This window comes from Lissotriton vulgaris, chromosome 11, assembly GCF_964263255.1.
Source record: "Lissotriton vulgaris chromosome 11, aLisVul1.2, whole genome shotgun sequence".
Taxonomy (NCBI): domain Eukaryota; kingdom Metazoa; phylum Chordata; class Amphibia; order Caudata; family Salamandridae; genus Lissotriton; species Lissotriton vulgaris.
Genome location: NC_141699.1, coordinates 611,585,534 through 611,612,043, shown reverse-complemented (window position 1 = coordinate 611,612,043; position 26,510 = coordinate 611,585,534). Strand labels below are relative to the sequence as shown.

The 26,510-nt window shown below is 46.6% G+C and overlaps 1 protein-coding gene across 3 annotated transcripts in view; it reads right to left on the bottom strand.

The window, feature by feature from the left end:
- Window positions 1–26,510, bottom strand: part of U2SURP (U2 snRNP associated SURP domain containing) — an 835,376-nt gene that overhangs the window by 36,357 nt on the left and 772,509 nt on the right. For all 3 annotated transcript variants that reach the window (XM_086943721.1, XM_086943722.1, XM_086943723.1), the window contains 2 exons: window positions 16,886–16,998; window positions 1,535–1,711 (listed from right to left, as the gene is read on the bottom strand). In XM_086943721.1, the coding sequence (XP_086799847.1) occupies window positions 1,535–1,711; window positions 16,886–16,998 (290 nt within the window). The remainder of the gene's footprint in view (window positions 1–1,534; window positions 1,712–16,885; window positions 16,999–26,510) is intronic.

Here is a 26,510-nt window from a genome sequence, read left to right as displayed (position 1 = left end):
AAACTTTACAGATATCGGTTTGTCTGAAATAAAACAAGCACACGTACAAAGGTCAATACCTGGTGCACACACTCGATCATGTTAAGTATAAATTATCATGCGGACACTTTTCTCTCTAAATAACTCAAGACTGCTTACAAAATGAATACAAGACAACTGTCACTTGTACACAGAGTCACTATTGGTTCAATACCTCTACAGACCTATGGTGCACTAGGAGCACATGCATTTTGTAAACAATTACACCATTAGCTGCACCCTAACTGTTCAAATTTAGATTAAGAAGTAACATGGTAGTTACCTGCCACATTGTAAACTAAAAAAGAAACTAACACGTTTGGATGATGTCATCAGTGATGTTGTCATTGTCATTTAATATGTAATCAGTGATGTCAGAACATATCATTAGTGATGTCATGTGAGGTCATAAGCATTGCGTAGCGGAGGTGCAAGTTATAGTTAGCGCTGCTAACTAGAACTGGTGAATTTCTGTTTTATTTAGGTAAAACCTTGATTGTTGACACTGACACATTTACCCAACTATAATGTTACTTTAAACTTTAGTTGTTTTAGTGAGATATATATATATATATATATATATATATTTTTTTTTTAAATAAAACCAAGGAGCAATAACCTTTACCCAACAGGTTCTTTGAAAATCTCAGTGGCAGTCGTGGGCATCCTTTTAAGCATATGGCGAACTGAAGGGTGCTTTGGGTACAACATAATTTTTTGACCTGGAAGTCACGTCTTCCTGGACACCTTGCATATCAACTTTATATGAGGCTGCCTTGCGTATGACCTCGTGGTATGTAGCGGTGTCATCACTGGGGAAAGCCTTCACTACATAATGATTGGGGTCTGAATTACCCGGGGGATTGACATCCTAGTGGTTCCATGAGTCATTCTTTGGCTCGGGCCAGAGGGTGCATCATAGGGATCAGCTGGATAAAGTAGGCTACCCTCTCCGTAATAAGAGTAGTGATCCCGCTGGAAAGTCTGAAGGAGGTGGGGCATGATGTAGTAGAAGTGGTTCCTTCAACACACACAGGCAAGAGACCCCAGTTTTTGAGAACTGGGCAGTGTTCTATAGAGGAAAGTGTGTAGGTCGCCTCACTATAGTTCACATTTAAAAAAATGCCTGTGCCCATGAACTTTAATCAAACTGGCACCAACTGGATAGAGGCAATTTACTTTCTGATTGTTTTTTACCAGTCAAAATCAGAATGTGAAAGTTATCATTTAAAACAACACAGGGTTGACACAATAAAATTACATATTACATAGGTGCCCATCACAGAGCCAGAACTGCAGCTTCAAGATAGACGCTTGGAATAACCCCAAAGGAAAAGGTGCACAGAAAACAAACCTAAATGCAACTCATGTGTATATCATTTATTCTGAAGATCTGGCATGGATCTGGCCCTCCTGTAACTAAGAGCTATTACTCCCTCCTCTGCCCTGGGGTACAATGAGAATGAGTGAGAAAAGTTGTGTTCCACTAACCATTACAAACTGAACCGATATTTACCTTTTGAGTTTTTTACCAACGTCTCTCGGAGAGTCTTTGTGAGAGGACCTCGGTCGGGAACTTTCTTTGTATGATCGTTCAGACCTCTCTGAGCGCTCTGATTTTGGAGAGGGGGATTTTGCTCGTCTGCCACTGGTACTCCGACAAGGGCTTGGAGAGGCACTATGTCGTCTTTTCCTTTACAAGAAGAAATAAACTATTTTAATAGTTGGTTAGTAATTTCAAAACTTTCCATAACGCCATTAACAATCATTTTCTGCCACCCACAGTGTTTCAGTTTTAATTAGCAGTAAATATCGTTCCTGTGTCAGTGTGTAATGTTGTAGTAACTTCTGTAGGACTAGAACAAATAAGCACTGGCAAAACAAATAAGTCTGGCCTTGCCAGGCTGGTGCCATGGTAATTTTTTCTTGCAAGCATATACAACAAAAACAATAGAAAAGGAGTCATTACTTAAACATGACCACCATCTGTCTGCAGTAAAAAATTTTAAATTTAAAAACAGTCAGCAATGTGGATGTGTTGAGAGTGAGATATTTTTAAACAAAAACTTTCAGTTGCATGCATTTTATAATGTTTGAAGGCGTCAAGAACAAATCACCACCTAGCCCACCACTCAAAAAGCTATAATGTTAACATGACACTTAAATACTTTATAACAGTAACTCTAAAACGTAAAAAAACTTAAATAGATATCCAGGATCTCAAATTTGTATAACTTTTCTTATTTTCAATGCACATTTTAACCAGCTTTGTTACTGAAAAGAACAGTACTTTTAAGTAGATGTAACAATGTGCACAAGCTTTGTGTAGCCAAAGTGAAAGGAGGTAATGTGTACAGTGGGCTGATCCATTGCTCCATGCTGTACCCTGTGATGGACATAAGCAAAACTTATATGACTATTTTAAAGACCAATGGTTCCAGACCGCTAACCAAAAGTCCCTCTCTAAAAGTAGACTGTGTATGAATATTTAAGAAAAAACAATCTGGCGACACAGCTAAAGATGTTTCAAAGGAGAGAACAAAAAAGGTGACAACGAAGCCTGCTTTGTGTGCCAAAACTGATGACTTATACAGCATTGTGTTGGTATACAGATTTGAGGTTGATAATGACAAAATAGCTTACTCTTTACGGAAAGCCAATATACAAAAAACAGTCCTCTAGGTTAATGGTAGACAAGTCTGTCCCATACAGCCACATAGAAATAGATCAGGTCAGGCTCAGGGGAGCAGATCTGCAGCTTAAATCGCAAAGGATTTGGTAATCTGAGTCATAGGTGCAATGAAGGCAAATTATTTAAGTGCTATTCTTGCTTGCGGTTGAAAAAGTAAATGCCATAATTTGGCTCCAGCAGTTCCTCCCCTCAAACCTCATAGTTTCCTAATATGTTTATGAGAACAGTTTTTTTAAAAAGGCAGCAATCTAGAGAACAACTGATGTACTGTAGTAGGAAGGAAAACATTGGTGTGGACCAGCAGCAAAAGATTTGTGAATGAAAAATTCAGGCAATGATCAGTAGTGCCAGAGCCAGAATGAAGAGTGCAGAGGGTAGAGTACAAAAAATGCTAAACTGAGAATATGCACAAATGCTCTGTCAAGCTAAAAATCATTCCTTGCATAAGCCCATAGAATAGTAGTGTGGGAATGGTGGCATACAGCCTCCAGTATTACCCCATAGGCGAAGGCAAAGTGTATATTTTTGTTGAGTGAACTAAAACTGTACTATCACGACAAAAGTGAGACTGTTTAAAGAAGGAGTAATTGTGAGAAAGTGCATTTTTTTTGCACGGTTAGCCCCCCACTTTTTGCCTGGTTTTGGTGTGGTTTCAAATGTAGTGTACAGGGTCCCTACCAACTTCGTAACAGTACCAGCGTTCTTTCCCTAAAATAAACCCCCAATTGGTACTTCTTCCCACTCTGTGACCCTAGTATATGGGCCTTGGGGCTGAAGAGGGTTTCTTGGGATCCGCCTCACTGGGCCAATGCCACTGCCCTTGCAGCCTGCATGCCCCTGCGAGGGAGAGAAGGACAAAGTCGATATGGAGCTCTGCCTCATTACCATGCCAGCTACCACTGCCTGACAGCATAGGTAAGTCATCCCGCTAGCACGCCTCACAGCCCTAAGGCAGGGTGCACTAAACTACATGTGAGGGCATATCTGCATGATCAGATATACCCCTACACTATTGGGCCCCATTGCCTCATACTGTAAGTGCCAGTGTAGCCATGTGAGAGTACTTGGACTGGGAACTCGACAACTATAGTTCCACAGCACCATGATGGCTTCCTTGAATACAGGAGTGTTTAGTATCAAACTACTTCTTTCAATAAATGCACACTGATGCCAGTGTAGGATTTATTGTACCATGTAGCCAGACGGCACCTTAGAGGTGCCCCGCGAATCCCTGCTAACCCTTGTGTGGTCTCTGACCAGCTGTAGACCGCCAGCCACAAACATACATGTTTCTGGACCTCGAGGTAGAGAGCCCCTGCTCTCTGGGACCAGAACCAATGCAAACCCTGGACAGAGGTATCATGCCTCCATCCCCCAGGATAGGCCAGCGCTCAAAGAAGAAAGCTTCAAATGCCTGCCGCCTTTGTAATTCGACCCCCAGTCTCTGAATGTACCAGCAGATGACAGCCCCTTGTTTGCACCCCCACTCTGGGCAGGAAAACCTGAGGGAATATTAAAAAAGATAGGCCGTGTGCCCATCTCTATCTTGGAAAAGGGGGTGGCGATGGACAGAGTTTCTGAATGATGCAGAATTCTCTTACCCAGTCAAGAGATCAGGGCTTAATCCATCACTGTTTTTTAGCTCACTGCACCATCCCAGCTCAGAACCTGGCTACATGCAAATTAGTCTGTTCCTGTCCCAGTGCATGATGGGAACAGGGCAAACCAAACTACCAAGCCAATTCTTATACTGGGAAGGAAACAAGCTTCCGGGGACCGGTTTCTGGCATTTCAGCCGTCGTCGGCCCGGCTTGCTTGAATCCGGATGGTGCAATGAGCAAGGGACTCACGTCTGAGTATACCCTCCCACACTTAGTGTGGACAAAATCGATTTTGGAAAAGGGGGTGGTGATGGACAGAGTTTCTGAATGATGCAGAATACTCTTACTTAAACCGTTTCAGGATAAGGGTATGCAGGCATACTTGATAAATCCTGCTCAGTTGAAAATAATTAAAGACGGAAGAACATTATATTTTTCCTCAGAAGTAAAGGCCAAAGAATTTTTGATGTCGCAGGGTATTTAGAAATGGCTAGTAATGTACGGTAATTTGCCCGGTATAACAAATGTGATTATTATATAGGCAGTATTTAGACAAAAGGGATGCCCTGTCAAGCTTAGGCAAAGCATAAAACAGGTACACTGTGTGGGTTGGTGTGTATTATACATGGTGGCGGGTCATAGGAACTAAAGATGGGGCATATGTTCAAATCTCCTCAATCAGGGCTGCGAACCATCACGTGCACAGACCATTGGTCTGAGCGCCTCTGAAAAAGGGGGGTGGGAGGGGGGGGGGGGGGGGGGCTCCGGCTATGAGCTGGGCAAGGGGAGGGAGAGGGGGGAGGGGGGAAAAGGGTGGATTAAAAAAAAGAAAAACTATGAGATGGAAATGAGTATGACTTTGGTTAGTATTAGATTCATGGATAACAGACAATGTAGGGAGAGTAAATGTGTCAATAATGTCAGACATTAGGATATGTACTATTAATGTAGGGGGTCTAAACGACTGGAAGAAACGGCAAAGATTGAGTCATTTGGTTAAATCTAATAATATAGACATACTGTGTATTCAGGAAACCCATATACCCTGGGCTAAAAGGAAGTTGTTGGATATGCATGGGTATACTATGATAGGATGTTCATCGCAATCATCTATGATTAGAGGCGTGGCTATTTTAGCAAAATGTAATCGGGGGGGGGGGTGAACCGCAGTAAAACTGCTGGGTCTGGTAGATGGGTTCTAGTGGAACTGAATTTGGGGATTACACTGTGTGCGATCTATGGCCCAAATGAAGACGAGCCAATGGTTTATGATAAACTGGAAGAAGAATTGGCTAATTGGGCTACCCCCTATGATAGTGTGTGGGGACATGAATATTTCAGCTGATTGGAAACAGGGAAGCAGATATATAGGGCGCAAACGTAAGGTAAATAGAGCTCTCGGCTCCTTAATACAGTCTCATGGCTTGGTGGACGTATGGGGAGAAAAAGTGCCCGGGGATCTAGGGTTTACATATTTTTCACACCCGGCACAGAAATATTCTAAACTGGACTATTTCTTTGTGACAATGGGGGAAATCTGCAAGGTTAAAATCGCTAAATTACCAAGAATAGTCTCGGACCACAACCCCTTGATATTGACGTATAAGATCCCTAATATGCAGAGGAAAATAACAAGATGGACTTTTGAAAGGAAACTTTTAAATGATGAAAGTTTCGTTAAACATATTAAACAGTGGGCAAAAGGATTTTTTGAGCTCAATAGATATAGCGCATCCAGAAATGGAGTATGGGAATCCTTTAAGGCCTCATTAAGGGGGGAGACGATTAGTTGTGCAGCCAAACTAAGGAAAGAGGATAAAAGCAAAGTGGAAAAACTCATTTCAGACTTAGCAGAGGCTGAGAAATGTCATATAGAGGAAATAGTCTCAGGTCAGGATAGTATGGAAACTGCTAGAACTATGGCTCTGATTAAGGGTGAGATCTTAAAAATAATTACGCAGAAGGAGATCTGTGAATATCAAACACATAGAGCGAGGCGTTATGAGACAAGCGAACAAGCTGGAAGAGCATTAGCTCTGCGCATTAGGCAAGAAACAAATAAAAATAAAATTGGTAAGATCAAGTATAACGGCGTTGAATATACGGACCCAAAAGCAATAATGGATGTATTCCAGAAATTTTATCAGAAACTGTATGATCAGGAGTCTGGGGTGTTACCACCTTCGCATGATCACGGGCCACCATGCCCAAAGGTGGAGGAGGAGGATAAGGAGCAACTGGACTTAGATATAACAGCAGAGGAGATTAAGATTGCATTGCATGAACTAGCAGGGGGTAAAGCTGCAGGTCCAGATGGCTTACCAATAGAAGTCTATAGGGTTCTAGGAGAGGAAATTCTTCCTCTGCTCGAAGACCTATTTAATGGAATAATCTGCTCTGGGAAGATCCCTGATACATGGAAACAAACTAACATCGTAATATTCCATAAGAAGGGAAAACCTGAGGAGAATCCCGGCTCTTATCGGCCGATTTCGCTGATAAATGCGGATGCTAAACTCTATTCCAAAGTATGGGCTAAAAGGTTAGGAAGGATTATCGGTCAACTTGTCTCACCCTGGCAGCATGGGTTTGTCCAGGGAAGAGATACTACGGAACACACGTCGCGGGCAATTTCGTTATTTGATGCAATGGCTGCTACGGGGGGAGATATGGCCATGATCCTTTTAGATGCCGAAAAGGCCTTCGACCGTGTGGTCTGGGATTTTATGTGGGATGTTTTGGCCAGAAGGGGCTTTGGAGAGAAATGCAGGAATGCAATTAAAGCTATGTATATGGATCCTGTAGCCAGAATTACTGCAATGGGCCTGCAGTCGGAAGAGGTGGTGATTAGAAGAGGAACCCGCCAGGGATGCCCCTGTTCCCCGATACTCTTTTCGCTCTATATTGACCCTTTAATTAGGAAAATTCTTGCTTCTGATAAAATATCCCCAGTTAAAACCAATGGACATACTACCAAATTATTGGCGTATGCGGATGATTTGGCAATTGTTACCACTAATCCACAAACGGCAATAATGGAATTAAGTAATCTGGCACATGAGTTCGGATTGCGCTCTGGGTATAAGCTCAACACGGAAAAAACAATAATTGGTACAAAAAACATTCATAAAAGGGATCAAAGGTATGTGGATTCTGCGGTTTATCTTGGGGTGAGAATCAATGCAAATGTGGGGAAAATTATACAGGAAAATTACTTGCCCTTACTTACCGCAATAGATAAAGAATTGAGAAGAATAGATGTTTTACATCTATCTTTGATCGGAAGGGTGAATGTATTGAAAATGTCAATGTTTCCGAAATTACTGTACCTATTCCGTGCCATACCGTTACTTGTTGAAGAGGGTTTGATGAAAAAAATGGAAGCTGTTTTTTCACAATTTGTGTGGCAATATGGAAAAATCCGGAGATCATTAGCTCGACTTTCTGCACCATTGGAGGGAGGAGGGTTATCTGCACCTAATCTGAGGTTATACCACTGGGTCTGTTTAATGTTGCAAATGAATTATTTATTGAAATATGATGATCTAGAGATGCCGCCTGGCTCTTATAGAATCCCCACAATATATGAATTAATAGTTGGAGAAAGGGCTCTGGGGCTCTTAACACAAGAAATTAACGTCCTGCACTTTAAAAGGAGCAAAAGCAAAGTAATGTTAAGTGCGTGGGGTACTTGGAAGGCAATATTGAAATTTTTGAAGATTCCGAAGATTAATGGTACAGTAGACCTATGGAGCTCAAATCCTTTCTCTCATCTTGGACAGAACAGAAATAGTAGTACATGGAAGATGTTGGGTATCAGATGTCTGGGGGATGTCATGTGTAAGGATGAACTATTAGGGTTTGACCTTTTGCAACAAAAATTTGGTATCCCTACTAGCCACTGGTTTTTAATAAACAATTAGAGCAAACAGTGAAATCACTTAGACCGAGGGTATCAATTCAGGAGTTAAATCCGATTATGAAGTATGTAATGAATGGTGGCAAGAAGATTAAAATAGGGTATAGCTATCTTCTACAGGGCTTGGGAGATGACATTGGACAAATAGAATCTGCCTGGGCTCAAAGAATTGGGGATCCAAATATAGACGTAGATTATGCTCTTGCACTGAATAAGAAAGTATTAAGAGCAACTAATTTAAAAGCGCAGCATTACAAGATGGTTTTTAACCTGTACTATACACCCGCTAAGCTGTTTCAATGGGGTAAAAGAGATAATGATAGGTGTCCAAGGTGTAATCAAGGCCCGGCGGATTTATTGCATATGTTTTATTCTTGTCAGAATCTTACGCCAGTTTTAACAGAAATGGAAAAGTTTACATCGGGGCTGCTAGCGCATCAAATTTCTCTATCCCCAACTACTGTTTTGATCGGCAGGGATGAAAACCTAATAATTGAACAAGAAGCCGAAGCTTTTATCTTTCTGTCCGTGGCTGTTTTTAGAATCTTAATTGCGGCGGCCTGGAAAGATCCGATAGCTCCCACTTTTCAGATGTGGTTAACTAGGCTGCTTGGGACTCATAATATAGAGGAATGCCTATATAGCTTAAAAGGAAAAAGGAGGAAAGACTATGGTAAAAAGATATGGGCTCCTCTTAGTAATTGGAGAGAAATGAGATGAAAAGCAGTCCTAGAGCCGATCAGGGTTGATTCTCCTACATTATTTGGAATGTAACATTTTGTCATGTATTGGCTGATTGTTGAGATCTGGAAGATATAGAAGATGTACATATTAATTGCAATGCCTGATTTTATCATATTTTATCCAGTTGATATTTGTAAATCTGTTTTGATATTCAGATCCATCTCAATAAAAAAAAAAAAAAAAAAAAAAGGAAAGCATAAGGTCCTACTCAGATTTTGACCTCTGTACCCAGCCGCCCCTGTGCCGCTGGTGGTACAGTTTTGGTACTTACATGACCCCGGGCCCTTGCTGACATTTGGCTCTAAAGACCGATATTGTAAGTTAAATACTTACCTGTTTAACCACAGTATTGTTTTCCTCATAGGTTAACATTGGACTATGTGAAAAGGTTTCAAAGTGTCGATTTTTCAAACTAAAAAGCATATTTAATTTAAAACGTACTTACCTGATTATGAAGTCCTGTGTCTTACAGCACAAATTACTACTTGTGTAACACTATATCTGTAAGAGACATTAGTTAGTGATAGATTCCTTACCTTAGAATATCCCCAGGCGTCAGACTGGATCCGGAAAGCTTTCGTCAGCAGTACCCCTGCGTGTCGATAGGCGTCGTCGTACGGCTCCGTGTGCGTCGTTGGCGTCGTATTCGCCGAGATGACATCACTGGAGCTACTTAGACGCGCTGGCGTCAGTTCTGTACACAACTTTCCGCGACAGGAATGCAGAGCCATGTAAGATACTGACCACTGGTGCATAGAAACTAGGGCACGAAAGGATGACCTTAACCCTAGAAATCAGTTCACAGAACGAGGAGGATGGGTGGGGCGGTAAGAAATCTAATATTAACTAATGTCTCTTACAGATATATTGTTACACAAGTAGTAACTTGTGCATCTGAAAGAGACACGTTAGTGATAGATTCCTTACCTTAGAATAGATACCCCACAAATACCAACCCCGATGGTGTGTCTGCAAATAAGATTAAACCAGAAAGTCACGGAGAACCGAACGGCCAAAGAAGCCGTCCCTCCGGACCAGACTGTCAAGGCAATAATGCTTTGTAAAAGTGTGCAGTGAAGCCCACGTGGCAGCTTGACAGACGTCCTGCAGGGGGACACCACATCCCAATGCCGTAGTGGCTGCGGTTTTCCTGGTAGAATGGGCAAGCAGCCCCACCGGAGGTTCCTTTTTAGCTATAGAATAATAGGCCTTGATACACAAGACGACCCAGCGGTAGATAGTCATCTTGTGAACAGCCCGGCCTTTCTTGGCGCCTGCGTAGCCAACAAAGAGCTGGTCATCCACCAGGAATGCTTGTGTGCAATTCAGGTAAAAGGAGAGCGCACGTTTTGGGTTCAGACGGTGGAGCCTCTTTTCCTCTCTGGAAGGATGCGGAGGGGGAAAGAAAGTGGGCTAGGCGATAGTCTGCCCAATGTGGAAGGCAGTGACAACTTAGGCAAGAAGGAAGGACGAGTGCGAAGCACAACCTTGTCCGGAGGAACCAACAGAAAAGGAGGCTTACAAGAAAGAGCCTGAAGCTCACTCGCTCTCCTGGCCGAGGTAATAGTCACCAGGAAGGCAGTTTTCAAAGTCAGAAGACAAAGGACACTTGTGAAGCTGCTCAAAGGGAGCGCACATGAGATAAGTCAAAACAAGATTCAAGTCCCACTGAGGCATTATGAAAGAAACAGGAGGAAACATATGTGTAATGCCTTTTAAGAATCTCTGTACAACAAGGAACTTGAAAAGAGAAGGCTGATCTGGAAGCCTCAGAAAGGCTGAAATGGCCAAAAGGTAGCCTTTGATAGTGCCCAGAGCAGAGCCCTGCCGAGCCAGAGAAAGAAGGACCAAAAGGACCTCAGAGGGACAGAAAGGGGTTCCACAGTCTTGGCTGCGCACCATGCCACAAATGTGTTCCACCTGGAGATGTATACCGACGCCTGGCTGCCAGAATGACATCACAGACTTCGGGTTGCAAGTCAAATGGAATTGGACTGTCGCCACTCAATCTCCACGCATGTAGGTGGAGAACTTGCGGAAGAAGAAATCTTCTTGCCAAACTGCTCCAATTTCTTGAATTCCTTGTCCGGTGGAGCAGAAGGAAACGCACTCGGGGAAGTCGAGGCCTTAACCACCAAGCTCTGAGGGGTAGGGTGCTGGGTGAGGAAGGCAGGGTCGCCAGTGGCCGGGCAATGGTGTCGGCCCACACCTTTGTCCACAGGGGCCCCTGTGTTGGGCCGGGACCAAGTGCCCAGAAGCACACCAGTAAGTGCATCATTAAACAGCAAAAGCGGTTCTGTAGAGGAAGAAGCTGGCCGAAGCACTACAGTCAGTAGGTTGGTCCTGACAGCCACTGTAGGGAGCTCGAGGCCAAGAGCCTCGGCCGCCCTACGTAGCACAGTGGAAAAGAAACCACTCTCCTCCATAGTAGCTGAAGGGGATGGTGAACCAGGCGCCGGAGTGTAAACCGGGCCACCGGCCTCCACCCTCCTCATCCCAGTCTGGGACAAACTCGCACTGTGCTGCGAGAGGGTCTTCAAACCCCTCCGAGTCCTTCCCTTCCTCCACAAGTAGACGAGGACATGGATGAATAATGGGTAAAAGTCCCCAATCAGGGTCGGGATCTGCGACGGAAGACATCCCTCCGGCACTGTGCCGACGTCGGAAAAGAAGTTGATGCCGGCGTTGTCGATGTTGGTAGGGGCCGTACGGGGTCCCCCGGCAAGAACAGGGAGCCACGGCCAGAGCCATGGAGGCCTCTGGGCGTCGACGTCGGGCCGGAGCCGTCGAACGTGGAACAGTGGGGTCCGCGGGGATCGAAGGCATTCCAACGGGGCCGCACGGAGTCGCCGATGGACCCGGGAAAGGTGGGTAAGCCAATGGCAACTGCTCAGGCTCCATTGGAGCCGCAGGGGCTGTGATACCTGCCTCCTCTGCCGTGTCCCGTGACCGGCGAGGGGAGGACGAAGAGGGGCGACGCTTCTTCGACTTTTTGTGCTTCGCCTTACTTGACTCCGAGTGCTAAGACTTCGAATGATGGTGCCTGCTCTGCGACTGGGGCCTCGATCTCCTACGGGCCCGGGTCCTGGAACGACGTGGGGCCGACTCCTAGGCTGCCAGCCACTTTCGGGACGCTCCCGCAAAGTTTTCTGGGCCATGGCCCGGCAGTGGGAACACGACTCGGTGTCGTGGTCACACCCCAGGCAGAAGAAACACTCATCACGGTGTGGGTCCTTCAGCGACATTGTGCGCGGACAGGCCTCGTAAAGCTTGAAACCGGGCATCCCTATGCACCAGGAGTACAGTGTACTTACAATTATTAAAAAAAAATGTACTTAGTCAACAAGTAACAGGGTACCGCTCTCTCCGAATCTGAGCTTGCTGGAGCGGAAAAAGAAAGAACCGACGTCAGCGCACGTAGGCGCGTCTAACTAGCTCCAGTGATGACATCTCAGCGAATACGACGCACGCGGAGCCGTACGACAACGCCTATCGACACGCAGAGGTACTGCTGATGAAAGCTTTCCGGATACAGTCTGATGCCTGGGGATATTCTAAGGTAAGGAATCTATCAGTAACGTGTCTCTTTCAGATATATAGTACAAACAAGTTTAATTTTCTAAAATTGGTCTGGATGTCCTTCTTGATTTGTGTCCATTACTGATCACTGATGTGAAACTAATGCCTTACACTCCTCTGTGTTAGGCCATAGGCTGCTCGCCCACACGACCAATAGAGCACTTTGGGTTTTGCAGTGAGCTCTGTACACTTTTGGGGAACCCCCGGACTCTGTGCACGGTATTACCACTGAATTACAATATCATATACACAGCCAACTTCCTAGAGTAATTCAACAGCGAATGGGTTAAACTAATGCTAAGATAAAATGGTCAAGAATTGAAACACCCACGTGCTTCAGGCACTGATTAGGAAGGCTGTCTTGGTCTATAAGCCAGCCCTCTGGAGTAGGCCCTAAATTTCTGAAACTCATATGGGATTTGAATGGCAGGAGCCAACAGCCCCCAAGGAAGGTGCTGTAGCTTTACTGTCTTTCAGAGTTTAAAGGTAGAATCCGCCTTCTCACTGAAGAGTCCTGGCCCATGAGCGAAGCCTACACATTGTCGGAGAGCCAAGAGGACCTCACCAAGCAAATCGACAAAGAACTACAATGATGCCAAACATCCTGCCAAGACAATCCACAGTATTCAAGCCTGCGAAGGTAACATATGTGGCCGCGACTTGCCTATCATTTATCATCTGGGACAAAGAGTCCCTAAAATCTTTCAGGACTGCTAGCAAGATCTCTCTAGCTATGTCACTAAGGGAATGGATGTTTTGGCCCAATAGACAGATTAGGTTTGCAGACCGAAAGGCTGGCTGTGGAAACATATGTTTTCCAAAAGCGTCAATCCTTTTACACACTCTATCCAGACAAGTGGTGGGAAATAAATTTGGATTTTAGCATTTTATGCTCCATTCCTGGACAATAATGCTCTCTGGAGAGGTGTTTATGGTGAGAGAATCCAGGCTGCCGGGCGTCACTCTATGATGACCGGCCACCTGCCTGTTCAAAGGTAGGCAAGAACATGTATTCATCCAGGTAGCTTTCAAAGTATCTTAAAGAGCTTTATTAAACGGAAATAAGGGCACCAGATGCAGAATTTCTGTTAAAACAATTGTTGTAGTCTCAGTTGAGGACAGCTGGCTTTGGCTGCCCTTCGAATCACCACTTCAGATGTGGCACTCTTTCATTGGTGGCCCATGTGGACAGTCAATATCTGTCTCTGGAGAAGTGTCAAGCCCCTGGCTTTCTGTAGAAGGTAAAAGGTATCACCAGTGTAATAATGAGCGAGCAAGTCATCCTCTCACCACCACCATCATCAATATCAACATCCTAGGGTGCACTCTGCTCTGATACAGGGTCAGAGTCAGAACAAACAAGGTTATTTTTTTATTGCAATGCATGGGACTCGTGAACAGATGCTGTAAGTATGCACTGTACAAGAGAGGGGTGGCAATTCTTTAATTTGTAAGTTTTTCTCCCTGGGCATTCTGAAACTTGTAATACTTAGCAGAGTGATATGTCTTTACAAAAGTCAGAATTCAGGGGTAGGTATTAGTATTCGATTTAGCGCATGCACCAGCAGGGACCAAATCGTACTTGTTTTCTGACCTCTCAAGAGTGATATCAGAATTTAGCGACAATAAACAGGATTTGGGCAGAGGTCTGAATATAACAGACCGATCTAGCAGGATGAAGCTGTGGCATATTTTCCGGCATGATCAAAGACCTGCTCCATGACTATGCCTTAGTGGAGGTTTGGAGGCTCCTCAACCCTCGCAATAAATATCGTACTTTTGTCTCTTGTATTCAGTGCATGACTACTCGTAAAGAATTTCAGTGTTGGTCCCATAAACCCGAGCAGGGCCTGTGCAGTCACGTGGAGCTGGCCACCGCACACAGCAGCAATTACACGTGCACCAGAGGTGGTGAAGCAGCTCAAATACATTTACAATGTCGCACGAGAGCGGGGGACGAAGGAGAGCTGCGGGCGGAGGGAGGGGGTTAATGAGTATGCTTAGCAGGGCTGACCCGGCCTTTCCTTCTTCTCTGGAACAGTAACTGGGAACAGAAGAGGAAGTGCTGGGAAGACGGGCAACGAAATAAAAGGGAAAGAGCAGGGGGCAAACTAGGAGAAACGAGCGGCGAAAACATATCTGACGGCGAGGGCTGCAGAAGAGAAAGAGATCGACCCGCGGTTAAAACGTTCCAAGTTCGGCAACGGCTTTTCTTTTCTCCTGGTCACACGGCCCCCATTCCCAGGCGACCACGGCCCCGGCACACACAAGCACACGCACAGCCACCACGCAGACGAAATTCTGCAGCTCCTGGCACAAAACGACTACCCAATCTCGCGTTTGTCAGTAAATTCACTGAGTAAAACCTACCCGGATCCTTAGTTTGGAGCGGGGACGGCTTCGCACGGCAGCAGACCTGAACGGTGGGGGGGGCACGAGGAGGGGCTCAAGCGCTGTTTGCAAAGGCCGGGGTAGGCAGGAAAACGGCTCACCTTCACTGTGGTGCTGCCTTCAGGCTCGCGGGCGACTCGAGGAGGAGGCTCTCTGCACTTCAAGACTCGGCGGTGGACAGGCAACAATGGCGGCCAAAAACTTCTGAAAAATTTCGGATTGGGGGCGTGTTTTGCTGTTCTGAGTGACGTCCGTCACTGTCTAAAGAACAGCAAAAATGACGCCCCCAAATCCGAAAAAGACGGGGCTTGTTTTGAGTGACTCCCTTCTCTTCCAATGGCTGGCCTCTGTTTAGGAAGCCAGCCAATGGAAGCGAACGGAGCTGAGAGGCGGGTCTAAACTGCCCTACTGTACAACATAAGATCTCTGTACATCCGGTTTTGCCTTCGGCAAACCGGATATACCTCGACCTAAAAAGGTAAAGGAGCATCTCCTGATAGCTGTGTTGCTGTAAAAGCACAGGTTTAGTGTTAGGCTACATGACAACTGGGTTTGCTTTTGTAATTTCGTAGTGTAAGATCGGTCAAAGTTGGAACAACATTGATTCAGGGTCCAACATGGGTGTCAGAAATAGATCAACCTCTGGGGCCGGTAATGGTGTTGGGGTGGCAATACTGCCTGACACACAAAGCTGTACATAAGGCCCTCCCTGTCTATCTTCATTTGAGAGTCCGTTATCAGCCCTCCAGACAGCTAAGGTCCAAAAACAAAGCTCTCTTACAGATCCTACCCTTTTCATATCCGTACCGTCGAGGATTTCACAAATTTTAAGAAGACACTAAAAACATGGATTTTCTAAATCACTTTAGTTTTTGAGCAGCCAAGCAGAGAGATACACTTTTTGGAGCGAGTCGTACATTACATTAAGATCAAGTAAGATAAGAACTGGCATGGATTGTGGGCTCAGAATAGCAATCTGTACTGTAGTCTGTAACGGTCTGATAAGGGGTCCCAAGGGAACAGACTGCGCCGGGGAGGGACCTGCTGGCGGCTTGGGAGTGGCAAGATCAACTGTATAATCAGCTCAGTAACTGAGGACCGCAATAGTGAGTGACTTACTTGTTGACGCCTTGGGTCTTCTCCTTAGAGTAGTTTTGCTTTTTTATGCTTGCATTTGCACTTGGACTTACCAGGAGACTCAGTGGGAAGTGGAAGAATTGGAGGAGTGGTCCCAGAGTCCGGGTCTGTGATTTGGAGCAGGAATGACATGTAGACTGCAACCTCCTCTTGTGCGTGGCACCATACAGCTTCACCTTCCACTCTTGTTTGCCTTAAGGTGCACAAGCCCACACTATCACAAGACCCAGTTGTGTCCGGGGCCCAAACACCAAAGACACCTTGTCCAGATTTTTGCCAGGCACCTGCTTTCTGCAATTGTGGCACTGCTTAAATCCCGTCATTTTTGGTGTAAATAAATACTGTCCACTAAACTACTCCCTAGAAGTCAACAAGGGACCTAGTGTAAAGTGAGAATATACACATAACGACTAATCCTGACAGGAACAACGTAGGGATGGGGATAGATGGAAGGATGTAAGAAGGAACCCTAGAAAATTGGGTTGGAATTTTAGGTGGTCAACCACTTAACTGCCACTGATGACTAGTGTTGACCAGAGTAAGTTGAGGACATGGTCTGAAGTGGAATAGTGTGACTGGATAAAGGTCAGCACTTCGATCAAAACACTTGAACACAGTTCAATACAAATTTCCATCCTTTATTGGGTTGTAATATTAGTTTGAAAATTTGGGACAATTTGAGACTAGGATTCCATCTTTCAGAAAAATCTATTTTTTTATCCTAATTAACAAGGATGTGTATTTTGTATGTATCTGAATATAATTGTTCTCGGAAAGAATGTCCATGTTTGAACAAGAACCTACCTTTCTTTCCGTGTAGGTGTGGTCTCATCCTTTTCCTTCTTTTCTTTGAATCTTGCTTCCAATTTTTCCTTATCCTTTCTCTCTCTCTCTTTTTCCAACTCTTTCTCCTTCTCCTAAAATATAAAAAAGCTGAGGCATTAATACATCCAAACATATTTTAATGATAGTACATAAACGCCTTAAGCATAATTGTAGGAGGCTAGCTTAGTATATGGTGCACACTTAAGTGATGCACCTTGCACTAATCCAGGCAAACCTTATAAATATTTTAGTGGTCTTTGATAACCACAGAAAGCTCTCAAAATGGTAGCTGTGGAGAGCAGCTTTCAGGCTTATTTTGAAGGAGGGTGAAACAGCTTGTTTTACCAGTTTAATCTTATAGTGTAAGGTTAAATGAAAAAGAATCACACAGCGTTTATATAAAAATACTTCTATTTATTACGCAACGCTCACTAACACATTGGTATATCGCCTAACAGGAGATATCAACACAATACAGAATAATATTTCAAATGCAATCAGGTAAGTAGCACAAAATACAGTGGTCTCCTGGGGAAGAGCAAACCATATACTAGGAAAGTGGAATGTGAACTGCAGAGGAGGACAGGACCTGGACCAGAAGACCCAGAGGAGCCGGGGGCACAAGGTACTCCACTGAGGCTGTGTGCTGAGTGGGAACACAGCTGGTGACCAATGGAAGTCAATGGAGAAGTACGAGTTACTTACCTTCGGTAAAGATGTTTCTGGTAGAGACGATTCTAGCCACAGAATCCTTAAGCTCATGCGCGCTAGCGGAATTCCGCTCGTACGCTGAGATTTTTAAAAGCGCATGTTACGTGACGAGCTGGGCTCGTCATCAGCGTGCGAGGAGGCTACGCCATGACGAGCCCAGCTCGTCATCCGCGTGGAAGGGGTTAACGTAGAATTATCCCCAGGCGTAAGACTGGATCTGGAAAATGTTCTTTGCCACAGCATCTCTGCACGCCGGGGGCGGTACCACGTGACTCCGCCCTGACGTCTTCTGGGGGCGCGACGTCAGCAAGGTCACATAAGCCCCACCCCGGCGTGCCAACGTCAGTTTTCTTCTGAGAACTTTTCCACGCCACAACGCACAGCCATCACAAACAAAAACTGTGAGAATACAGAACAGTGTGCGAAAAAATCAGATAAACAGAAAGGAAAAAAGCAAATGGTGAGGGACAGCACCATTCAGGAGAGTGCCAGGCACTGTGGCACCTAAAGTCATAGAAGGGAAGAGCAGAGCACAGCTACTGCGAAGCAACCCTGCAAGCAAATGTGACAACTTCCCTGGGGGCAGAAATGTATTTAAAAAATGTCACAGCAGACTAAGAGGCCTGCAATCGCAGTCCATAAACCGTGAAGGACAACAAGACCAGAACAGAAGAGTAACAACAAATTACCCCAAGACAGCACCCACCAGCAAGGAGAGGCGCATCCCCTGTAAGAGCTAAGGGCCGAGGCACAGCCAAGAGACCCCAGCTCAGAGGACTGTAGAGGAGTCAGAAATGTCAAGCAATGAAAAGGGGAAGAGCATGAGTAGGCCCCACATTGGAAGACCAGGCTGCAGGGACGCAAAAGTACCCAGGAACCCATCAACCAATCACCAGAAAAGAAGAAGTGGACCAAACAAACAGAACAAAGCATCCCACTAGGGAGGAAGTGAAAGAGGGCACGCGCAGAAGGCAAAACCACCCAGAGGCAGACGAGTTCACAAGACCAAGCTGAAGGTCCTCGCAGACCGGGGTGGAAGGGTGGGTCGTGAAGTAATCTACGGCTAGAATCGTCTCTACCAGATACATCGTTACCGAAGGTATGTAACTCGTACATCTCAGAGACTACAAGCCGCAGATTCCTTAACATAGAATAGGTACCCTAGCCATACCCAGAAAGGAGGAGGGCCTGCGAGAGAGCCTCCCAGTTGGCCAGAAACACAGGGCCCCAGCAGGGGATTTGTAATGGGGACAAGAAGGGCGGCCCAGCCCCCACCAAGCAGAAGGAAGCAAGGACGAGGCAAAGGGAAGCCAGGACAACCCAAGCCCAGCAAAGGTACCAGGGACATCCGCCAGAAAGCCCCGGAGGGACAGACAACTGCAGAGGAGTACAGAGGAAGAAAGAATCACCCCAAGACTCCAAGGAGAAGTAGAAGAAATGGAGGCAAATCCCCCACAGGAGAACACACACAGTAAAGTGGACAGCTGAACCGGCCACAGCCTCGAGTCAGCAGACAAGGCAGAAACTGCTCCACAGACATGAAAGGCAGGCATGAGAAGAAAGACGTAGTCTTGCAAGGCTCCAGCAGAACAAGAGGCAGGAGCATAAGAGCCAACGCCAAGGTCCCTGGCCGTGGACCAGAAAGTGCAGGCGGGCGCAGCCGGCAAGCACCATGAAACCAAGCGCCCAGACCAAGCTGAGCGCAAGACGAAGGCAAAGGCCAGGGAAATCCAGAACAACCCCTAAAAGGAGACCGTTCCGGACATAAACCGACATACGAAAAGAAGTGGGACAAACCAGAAGAGGAGAAATACATAGGACGGACTAAAGTCGTCAGCCAGAACACAGGAAAATACCAGGAATCCTATCCTCCCTGGAACACCAGACAGAGGACCAGGCCAAAACGCCAAACAAAAAAGGGCGGAAGCACCACAGCACAAGGCCGCAGACGGCATGCAAAAGCTGGTCCAGCGATGCAGCAGATACTGAGAATGACAGAACCTGGAGCAGCGCAAGCTACGCCCAGACAAGATCAAAGAAACCGCACAAGCGGTATACAGCGATGCCAGGAAAGGCGAGGAACTTGCAAAATGGAGTCCACACCCTCCCAGCGTACAATAGAGCTATACAATAGCTACAAGTACCCCACCTAGGGTATGACAAGTCCCAAAAAAAACATGAAAACCACTCTTAGGGAAAAAAATCCTGCATCAGAGATCAAGAACATTAGACCTGCGGTAGGAACCACAGACGGCTTAGCAATCTGCCCAAAAATACACCCTTGCCAAAAGGGCTGGACCAGCACCCAACAGAAGAGAGGGGGCCAACCAAGGGACCCGAAGGTGCGTCAAGCCACACAGAACATACACATGGCTCACTCAAAACACCAGATTCCAAGAAGCAGGTGGGATAACGCCTCCCATCAAGCCACGAGGATCAACAAGCTAGCCTACGGAGGGGGAGGAGGACGGAGCCCCGCAAGGAGACGCTGAATGGCGGAGTCCGCATGAGTGTTAAACAAAAGGACCCCCATCAAAGGGCAGGTCAACCAGACGCTCCCTAATATTCTCAGGAAAAACAGCATTCCACAGCCAAACATGGCGATGGAGAGCCACAGAATTGGCCATAGCACGGCCGAGAGCATCAGCAACATCCAAGGCCGCACGGCCAGCTCTCGGCCATCCAACACATGGTGTCGTAGATCAGCGCGGGCACCTGTTAAATTCAATAAAATAAAGAGGATGGGTCCTTGTTGTAATGTTCATGTAGTATATTTATTCTTGGGATTAGATAGTCAGGTACAGCATTCAAGTAGGAATGTAATATGGTAAGAAACCCCACCGGGAGCAGATAACTTCCTGCTCAGCCTCCAGGTAACTGATAAATCCCTTGAATAGCAACAGGTAGAATCCTGGATGACATCACTAAGACATGACATAGCCAAGCAGATACCAACACTAAGAAAGGACAAAGAGGGAGAAAAAGCAGGATATAACACACCTCCCTCCTTTAATTGAAAACATGGATAAGATGAAACAGAAGATGGCAGAAGCAGAAAGGCAGAAGAAAGAAAGAACATATATGCACCAGAAATAAACACCCTCTTAGTCAAGATGGAAAGAAGAGGTAATATCAAAGGGGCGCAGACACAAAGGTTGAGCAAGCACCGTAAGCTAACAAAAGAATGTAAGCTTAAATGAAATGAAAACTGAACATCTCAATACAAATGAGCAAAGGTACAGTATGGCTCAGTACCGTATATAGAAAATGAAATATCAACTCCTCAAATTCGAATATTTTTGATTCCTCCAAAATAAAGCACAATAAAATGAGCGAAACTCCTCAAAGCAAATACATGAACTCCTCTAAACATAGAGCACAGTAAAAGTGGTTCATGACAAAACGGCTCTTCACAGAAAATGCACAACTTCTCTATCAATAGAATAAAACTAAGCCGATGCAGCTCCTCACAGTAAGTAACAGAAAATCACCATTAAAACTGAGCCCTGCAGCTCCTCACAGTAAATAGATGAACTCCTCTAGCCATAGAGCACTATAAGTGGTTCATCTGAAATGACAATAAAATTGAGCCCCTATGGCTTCTAATAGCAAGCACATGAACACCTCTAACAATAGAGCACTATAAAGTGGTTCATAACAGAAATAAACATCAATATTGAGCATCACTCTATCTCATCATCACTAAGAATGAAAACAAACTGGAGCAACTCAACATAGTTGAGCACATAAATGACCCCAATAAGCATAACGCCTACAAATCATCACCAAAATGAAAGCAAATGAGCACCTCAACAAAGGTTGAGCACTAACGTGGCTCCAGTAAAGTAGGCAATAATAGAATAAATTATTTCAAAATGCATCACTTGCAAATCCACACAGAAAAGAACATGTAACAGCATACATACATAACCTAGAAACAGAATTCTAAGTATTGAGCATATAAATCGATATTTAGCACACCACAGTACTTAGAAAAAATGCACTCAAGGGTAAATTACAGCGCAAACTACACATTGCATAAATTAGAAAATATGCAAAATTGTTCACAACATCTTAAACATAACAAATCAAAATAATAAAAGTAGTCACCGTTGTCATTTAAATGAAGGGAGACACAAACAGCTCTGTAAAAATGTCCATGGGAAAATGTAAAGAAAATCAAACAGTACCTTGATGGAGAACACAATTTTTTTCAAGGGAAATAAATAAATAAATCATGAAACGGCAAACACCGGGGAGCGATCTCTCACCCGGATTACAGATCCAAACGTAGTGTAATGTCAAAAGTTAATGGTGTGCAGATCAAGTTCCAATTCTCGAAGTCAGGAATGTAGACAGACTCCCAAATGGTGTAGAGCCAAGCGCTGGCATGTGAATTCCAGCACAGTTTGCAGAGTATGCTCAGGACGTGGTTGGCAGAAATAGGCATCCGGTCTCAGCGTAGGCCACACGGCAAGCCAAATAACAAAGTAGAATAGCCGTCTCTTCACTCAAACTGCTAGTGCACAACCTCCAAGGTACCGAAACATGGAGTTCACATAGACTGATGCAGGCAGACTTAATTTTAATTGCAGGTTGTAACGGTCCCAGTTAGTAGCGCTTTTGTAAACAGGAGACCTTTAAACAGCAGGTTGGCACAAGTTGCGCAGGCAATAAACTGAAGTCACAAAGTGAGCTGACAATCTTTTAAACAGCAGATTTCAGAAATAGCACAGGCACACTTCCATTTAAACAGGAGGTTGCAGAAGTAGCACAGGCACACCTAGGACAGACAGCAGCAGTAAGGTTACTCACGTAAAACGCTGACTCACTAGATGAAAAGAGGGAGTCCTTTAAGTTTGCTCTAGTGCCAGATGATTTAGTAGTAGTATTACTTCAGCAAAGGTTATTCTAATGTGCTGGGTTGAGACTGTCCGTTGGAACCAGACACCAGTGGGGCACCCAGACGCAGGAAAGTAATTTTAAACGTTTCTCTTCTTGTCTTTGGTTGCAATGATGATCTCTTTAAATTCACTGAAGTTCCTTTTCTTTTAAATGGGTCCTTTTTTACCTCGTCGCCAGTGTTAAATTCTGTAAAATAAAGATGATGGGTCCTTGTTGTAATGTTCATGTAGTATATTTATTCTTGGGATTAGATAGTCAGGTACAGCATTCAAGTAGGAATGTAATATGGTAAGAAACCCCACCGGGAGCAGATAACTTCCTGCTCAGCCTCCAGGTAACTGATAAATCCCTTGAATAGCAACAGGTAGAATCCTGGATGACATCACAGAGACATGACATAGCCAAGCAGATACCAACACTAAGAAAGGACAAAGAGGGAGAAAAAGCAGGATATAACAGCACCCTCATGGGAGACATGAGAAAGAAGGAACTCCACAGAATCCCACAGGCTAGAGGTAGCCCTGGCCACCACACAAAGATTGTTGAGCGCCCGCAAAGCAGCACTGGATGAAGCGAAGATGTTACACCCCCCCATGAATCCAACCACCGGGCCTCCCGAGACAGAGGAAACAACACCACAGGCAATGTCGGAAAAGCAGTCCGCAGAAGATAGCCCAGAGTAGAAGGGTGAAAGGAAAGGCAGACTGGGTCTTGCTGAGCAGGACGGTGGCGATGCAGGAGCGGCTGAGGCACCAAATCACTCATGACAGGACGCCCCCAAAAGAGAGTTGTGGAGCGACGCTTTGAAAGGAAGGAACAGCTCCGGTCCACCAGAGCCCTGGTGGAGAACTTACAAGAGATTATCCGTAGGAAATGTGGTGACGGGGTTACCCATTCGCAAAATGCCAGCGGCCGTTGAAATAGCCCGAACAAAGGCAACACTGGCCTCCGTAGGGCGCCGAGGGGGGGGGAAAGCAACTACTCTGTGGGCGACGGCTGCAAACTGAGCCGTCCGTCCCAAAGTCCAGCTAGAGGGGGAAGCAGCCAGCCCCTGAATAGTGGGGCATCCACGGATGAGTGGGAACCGGAGGGACCCTCGAGAAGGCGGTGGAGGGACCAACCGCGAGCTGCGGAAAAGAGGGTCCGAGGGTGGAGGCTGCGGGAATGGTGCGAAGCCCTCCCTGGAAGACGCTGGTGAGAAAGCAACGATGCTGCATCCTGTCTCCGGAGAGGAAGAGACCAGGAGATAACAACCCTCCGGAGAGGAAGGAACCTCTGGAGACGAATCAAGGACACAACAACGGCACGGCGCCGTGGAGTCCGCCACAGGCGCCGGCTAGAAGTTGGTCGGCACCAGCCCGATCTCCACCACCACGTGCTCCCTAGGAGAATGGGGCGGGGTCGGAGTCGGTTCCGCTAAGGAACCGCACCAAAAAGGCACCGGCTCGACCTCATACGGGGCAGCAGCCTGCGTAGAGGGCTGAGAGGGACTCGGGAAAGCGCCCCGGCCTCCACCCGCGGCACCGCCAGGGTCGGGGAGGAAAGCTGCCCGCTCAGAGGGCTGAGGGTAACTCGGGGACAAGCCCTGAGTCCCGGCGACCTCCTGCAAGGCCACAGGGAGCCCCGAAGGGATTTGCCGCGAGGCAGGGGCGCCGTGGGTCGAAGAGGGTAGCCCCGCAGGACCAAGCCACGACGACACCACACTCCTACATCCTGAAGCTGAACCTGTCGGCGCCGGGGACGAAGCCGCCGGTGATTCCGCAGAAGGCCCGCACGAGGCAAGGGATCCGAAGGCGTCTGAGGAGGAGGAGGGGCCAAGGAAGCCTGCAGAGCTGCAGCGTAGGCTTTCATTTGGGCCCTCGTCGCTCCGACGCCGGGAAACGGCGGGTAGGGTGGCGACTGGCTGGGGCGCACGTCCTGAGAGGAACCGGCGCCCTTCGCCGAACGAGGACAAGGCCTCGGAGACAAGCTGCAGGACCTACCAGCTGGCGAGTGACGTCCTTGGGGCCATAGTGCAGAGCGATGCCGCAGACCGAATTGGCGGTTCCTGGCTTCCGAGGTAGGGGATGGACGCTGGGATGACACCGACCTGGACAAGCGGGCCGACAGCAGTTTGATCCGGAGCTCCCACCGGGACTTCGGTTTGAGGTGCTGACAAGCGTCGCAGTCCGTTGAGTCATGGTGCTCGTCCAAACACCACATACAGATAGGGTGAGGGTCCGTCGCACTGTCATGCACAACCAGTACACGTCTTGAAGCCCGAAGGCATTCGCACACTGTTCCTTAACCACATGGCTGCTGGGCGTTTTCCCCCCCTGTGCTGGAAAATGCCATTTTAGTGGCACCATGACGAGCTCAGCTCGTCATCAGCACACGACACCCGTGGGTGATGACGAGCTGAGCTCGTCATCAGCATCGAAAGGGTTAAAGCAAAGCGTGAAAAGGCCAGAACACAAACCGGATCAGAGTTGCACGCAGAAAAGAGAAAAAACTGACGTCGGCGTGCCGGGGTGGGGCTTAGGTGACCTTGCTGACGTCAAGCCCGCGGACGACGTCAGGGCGGAGTCACGTGGTACCTCCCCCCGGCGCGCAGAGATGCTGTGGCAAAGAAAAACTTCCAGATCCAGTCATACGCCTGGGGATAATTCTACGTTAAGGAATCTGCAGCTAGTAGTCTCTATCAGATGTTGTGTTGACGTTTTGCTGAAGAGCCCTTCCCAGAGGACCCAAAAGAATTCCCTTTGGGGACAAAAGGTTGGAGAGCGACCCCATCCGTGGACGCCCAGGAACCAGGTTCCCTACACCAGGGAAGCCAGGTGCATAGGGGCGGAGGGACGTCCAAAACCTCCGTAGATTACAATGTAAGACTTAGAAGAAAATGCCTCTGGAGAGGACAGTGAAGAAGTCTGATGGAATCAAAGGTTGGAATCTGGAAGTGAAGAACCTGCAAGCAGAGGGAACAGAGTCTATACCACTACACTAAGAAGTGACCAGGAGGCACAAAGATGCAATGCCCACCAATGTCGGGAGGTTCAGAAGAGTTGACGGTGACCTTGTCACTGCAGCTGTGAGGACCAGTCAACCCTGAAGAAGACCAGGAGACGTGCACGAGCTGTTCTACGTCGGATGTCGTTTACTAGGTGGTTGGTGTCTGGCGGAAGCACCAACAAGCCTTGGTGGCTGCAAAAAGCATGGAGAAAGAAGAAGGAGCAACGTTGGGACCAGCAAGGTCAAAGGGACTCACCAATAACAGAAGAGTCAGAGCAGGCCCCCGAGCAAGCAGGGGAGCCCAGTGAAGCAGTAGAAGACAGTCAGGAGGACCCAAAGGCACAGGAGTCACAAGAGGACATCTAGCAGGTCACCAAGAATGAAGGTCCACAGTGCAGAGGATGCAGTGAAGACGCTAAGCTTGGAGGGGAGAGATGATGGAGGCTGGAGCTTCTTGTAGCCTGAAGATCTCTGGAGTGCAAAGCCAAAAAGCCTTGGCAACAGCAAGTAGACTCAGTGCACACGGGTTCAGTCCGGGTGGTTCCGACAAGGGATACTGGCCTCAAAATTGCAGAAAGGACAGGTCAGGCAACAAGGGAGTTGCAGAACCATCTGTGTTGCTGAGCCTCTGGAAGTCCGTAGAACGACAGGAGCAGCAGACCGGTCAGCTTCATTGCGGTGCCTGCAGTTGCAGGGGAGTGACTCTTTCACTTCAAGGGAGATTACTTTGGTGTTATTGAAGCCCACAGGTCTGTTGAAGAACTTGGAAGAAACACAGACAATTAAAAAGAATTGCAGAACAGCAAGACCAGGAGTAGCAAGAGTCTTCCTTGGTGCAGTCTCGGTTCCAGGCTTGCCCCCCAGTATATGGGATCATACTTCGAACACTGAAATCAGTGTTTGGGTATGATTCCAACATGTTTGATACCAAACATGACCTGATTCAGTGCAGCCACTATATAGATGGACATCACGCAATGACTGATGTCCAAGATATGTA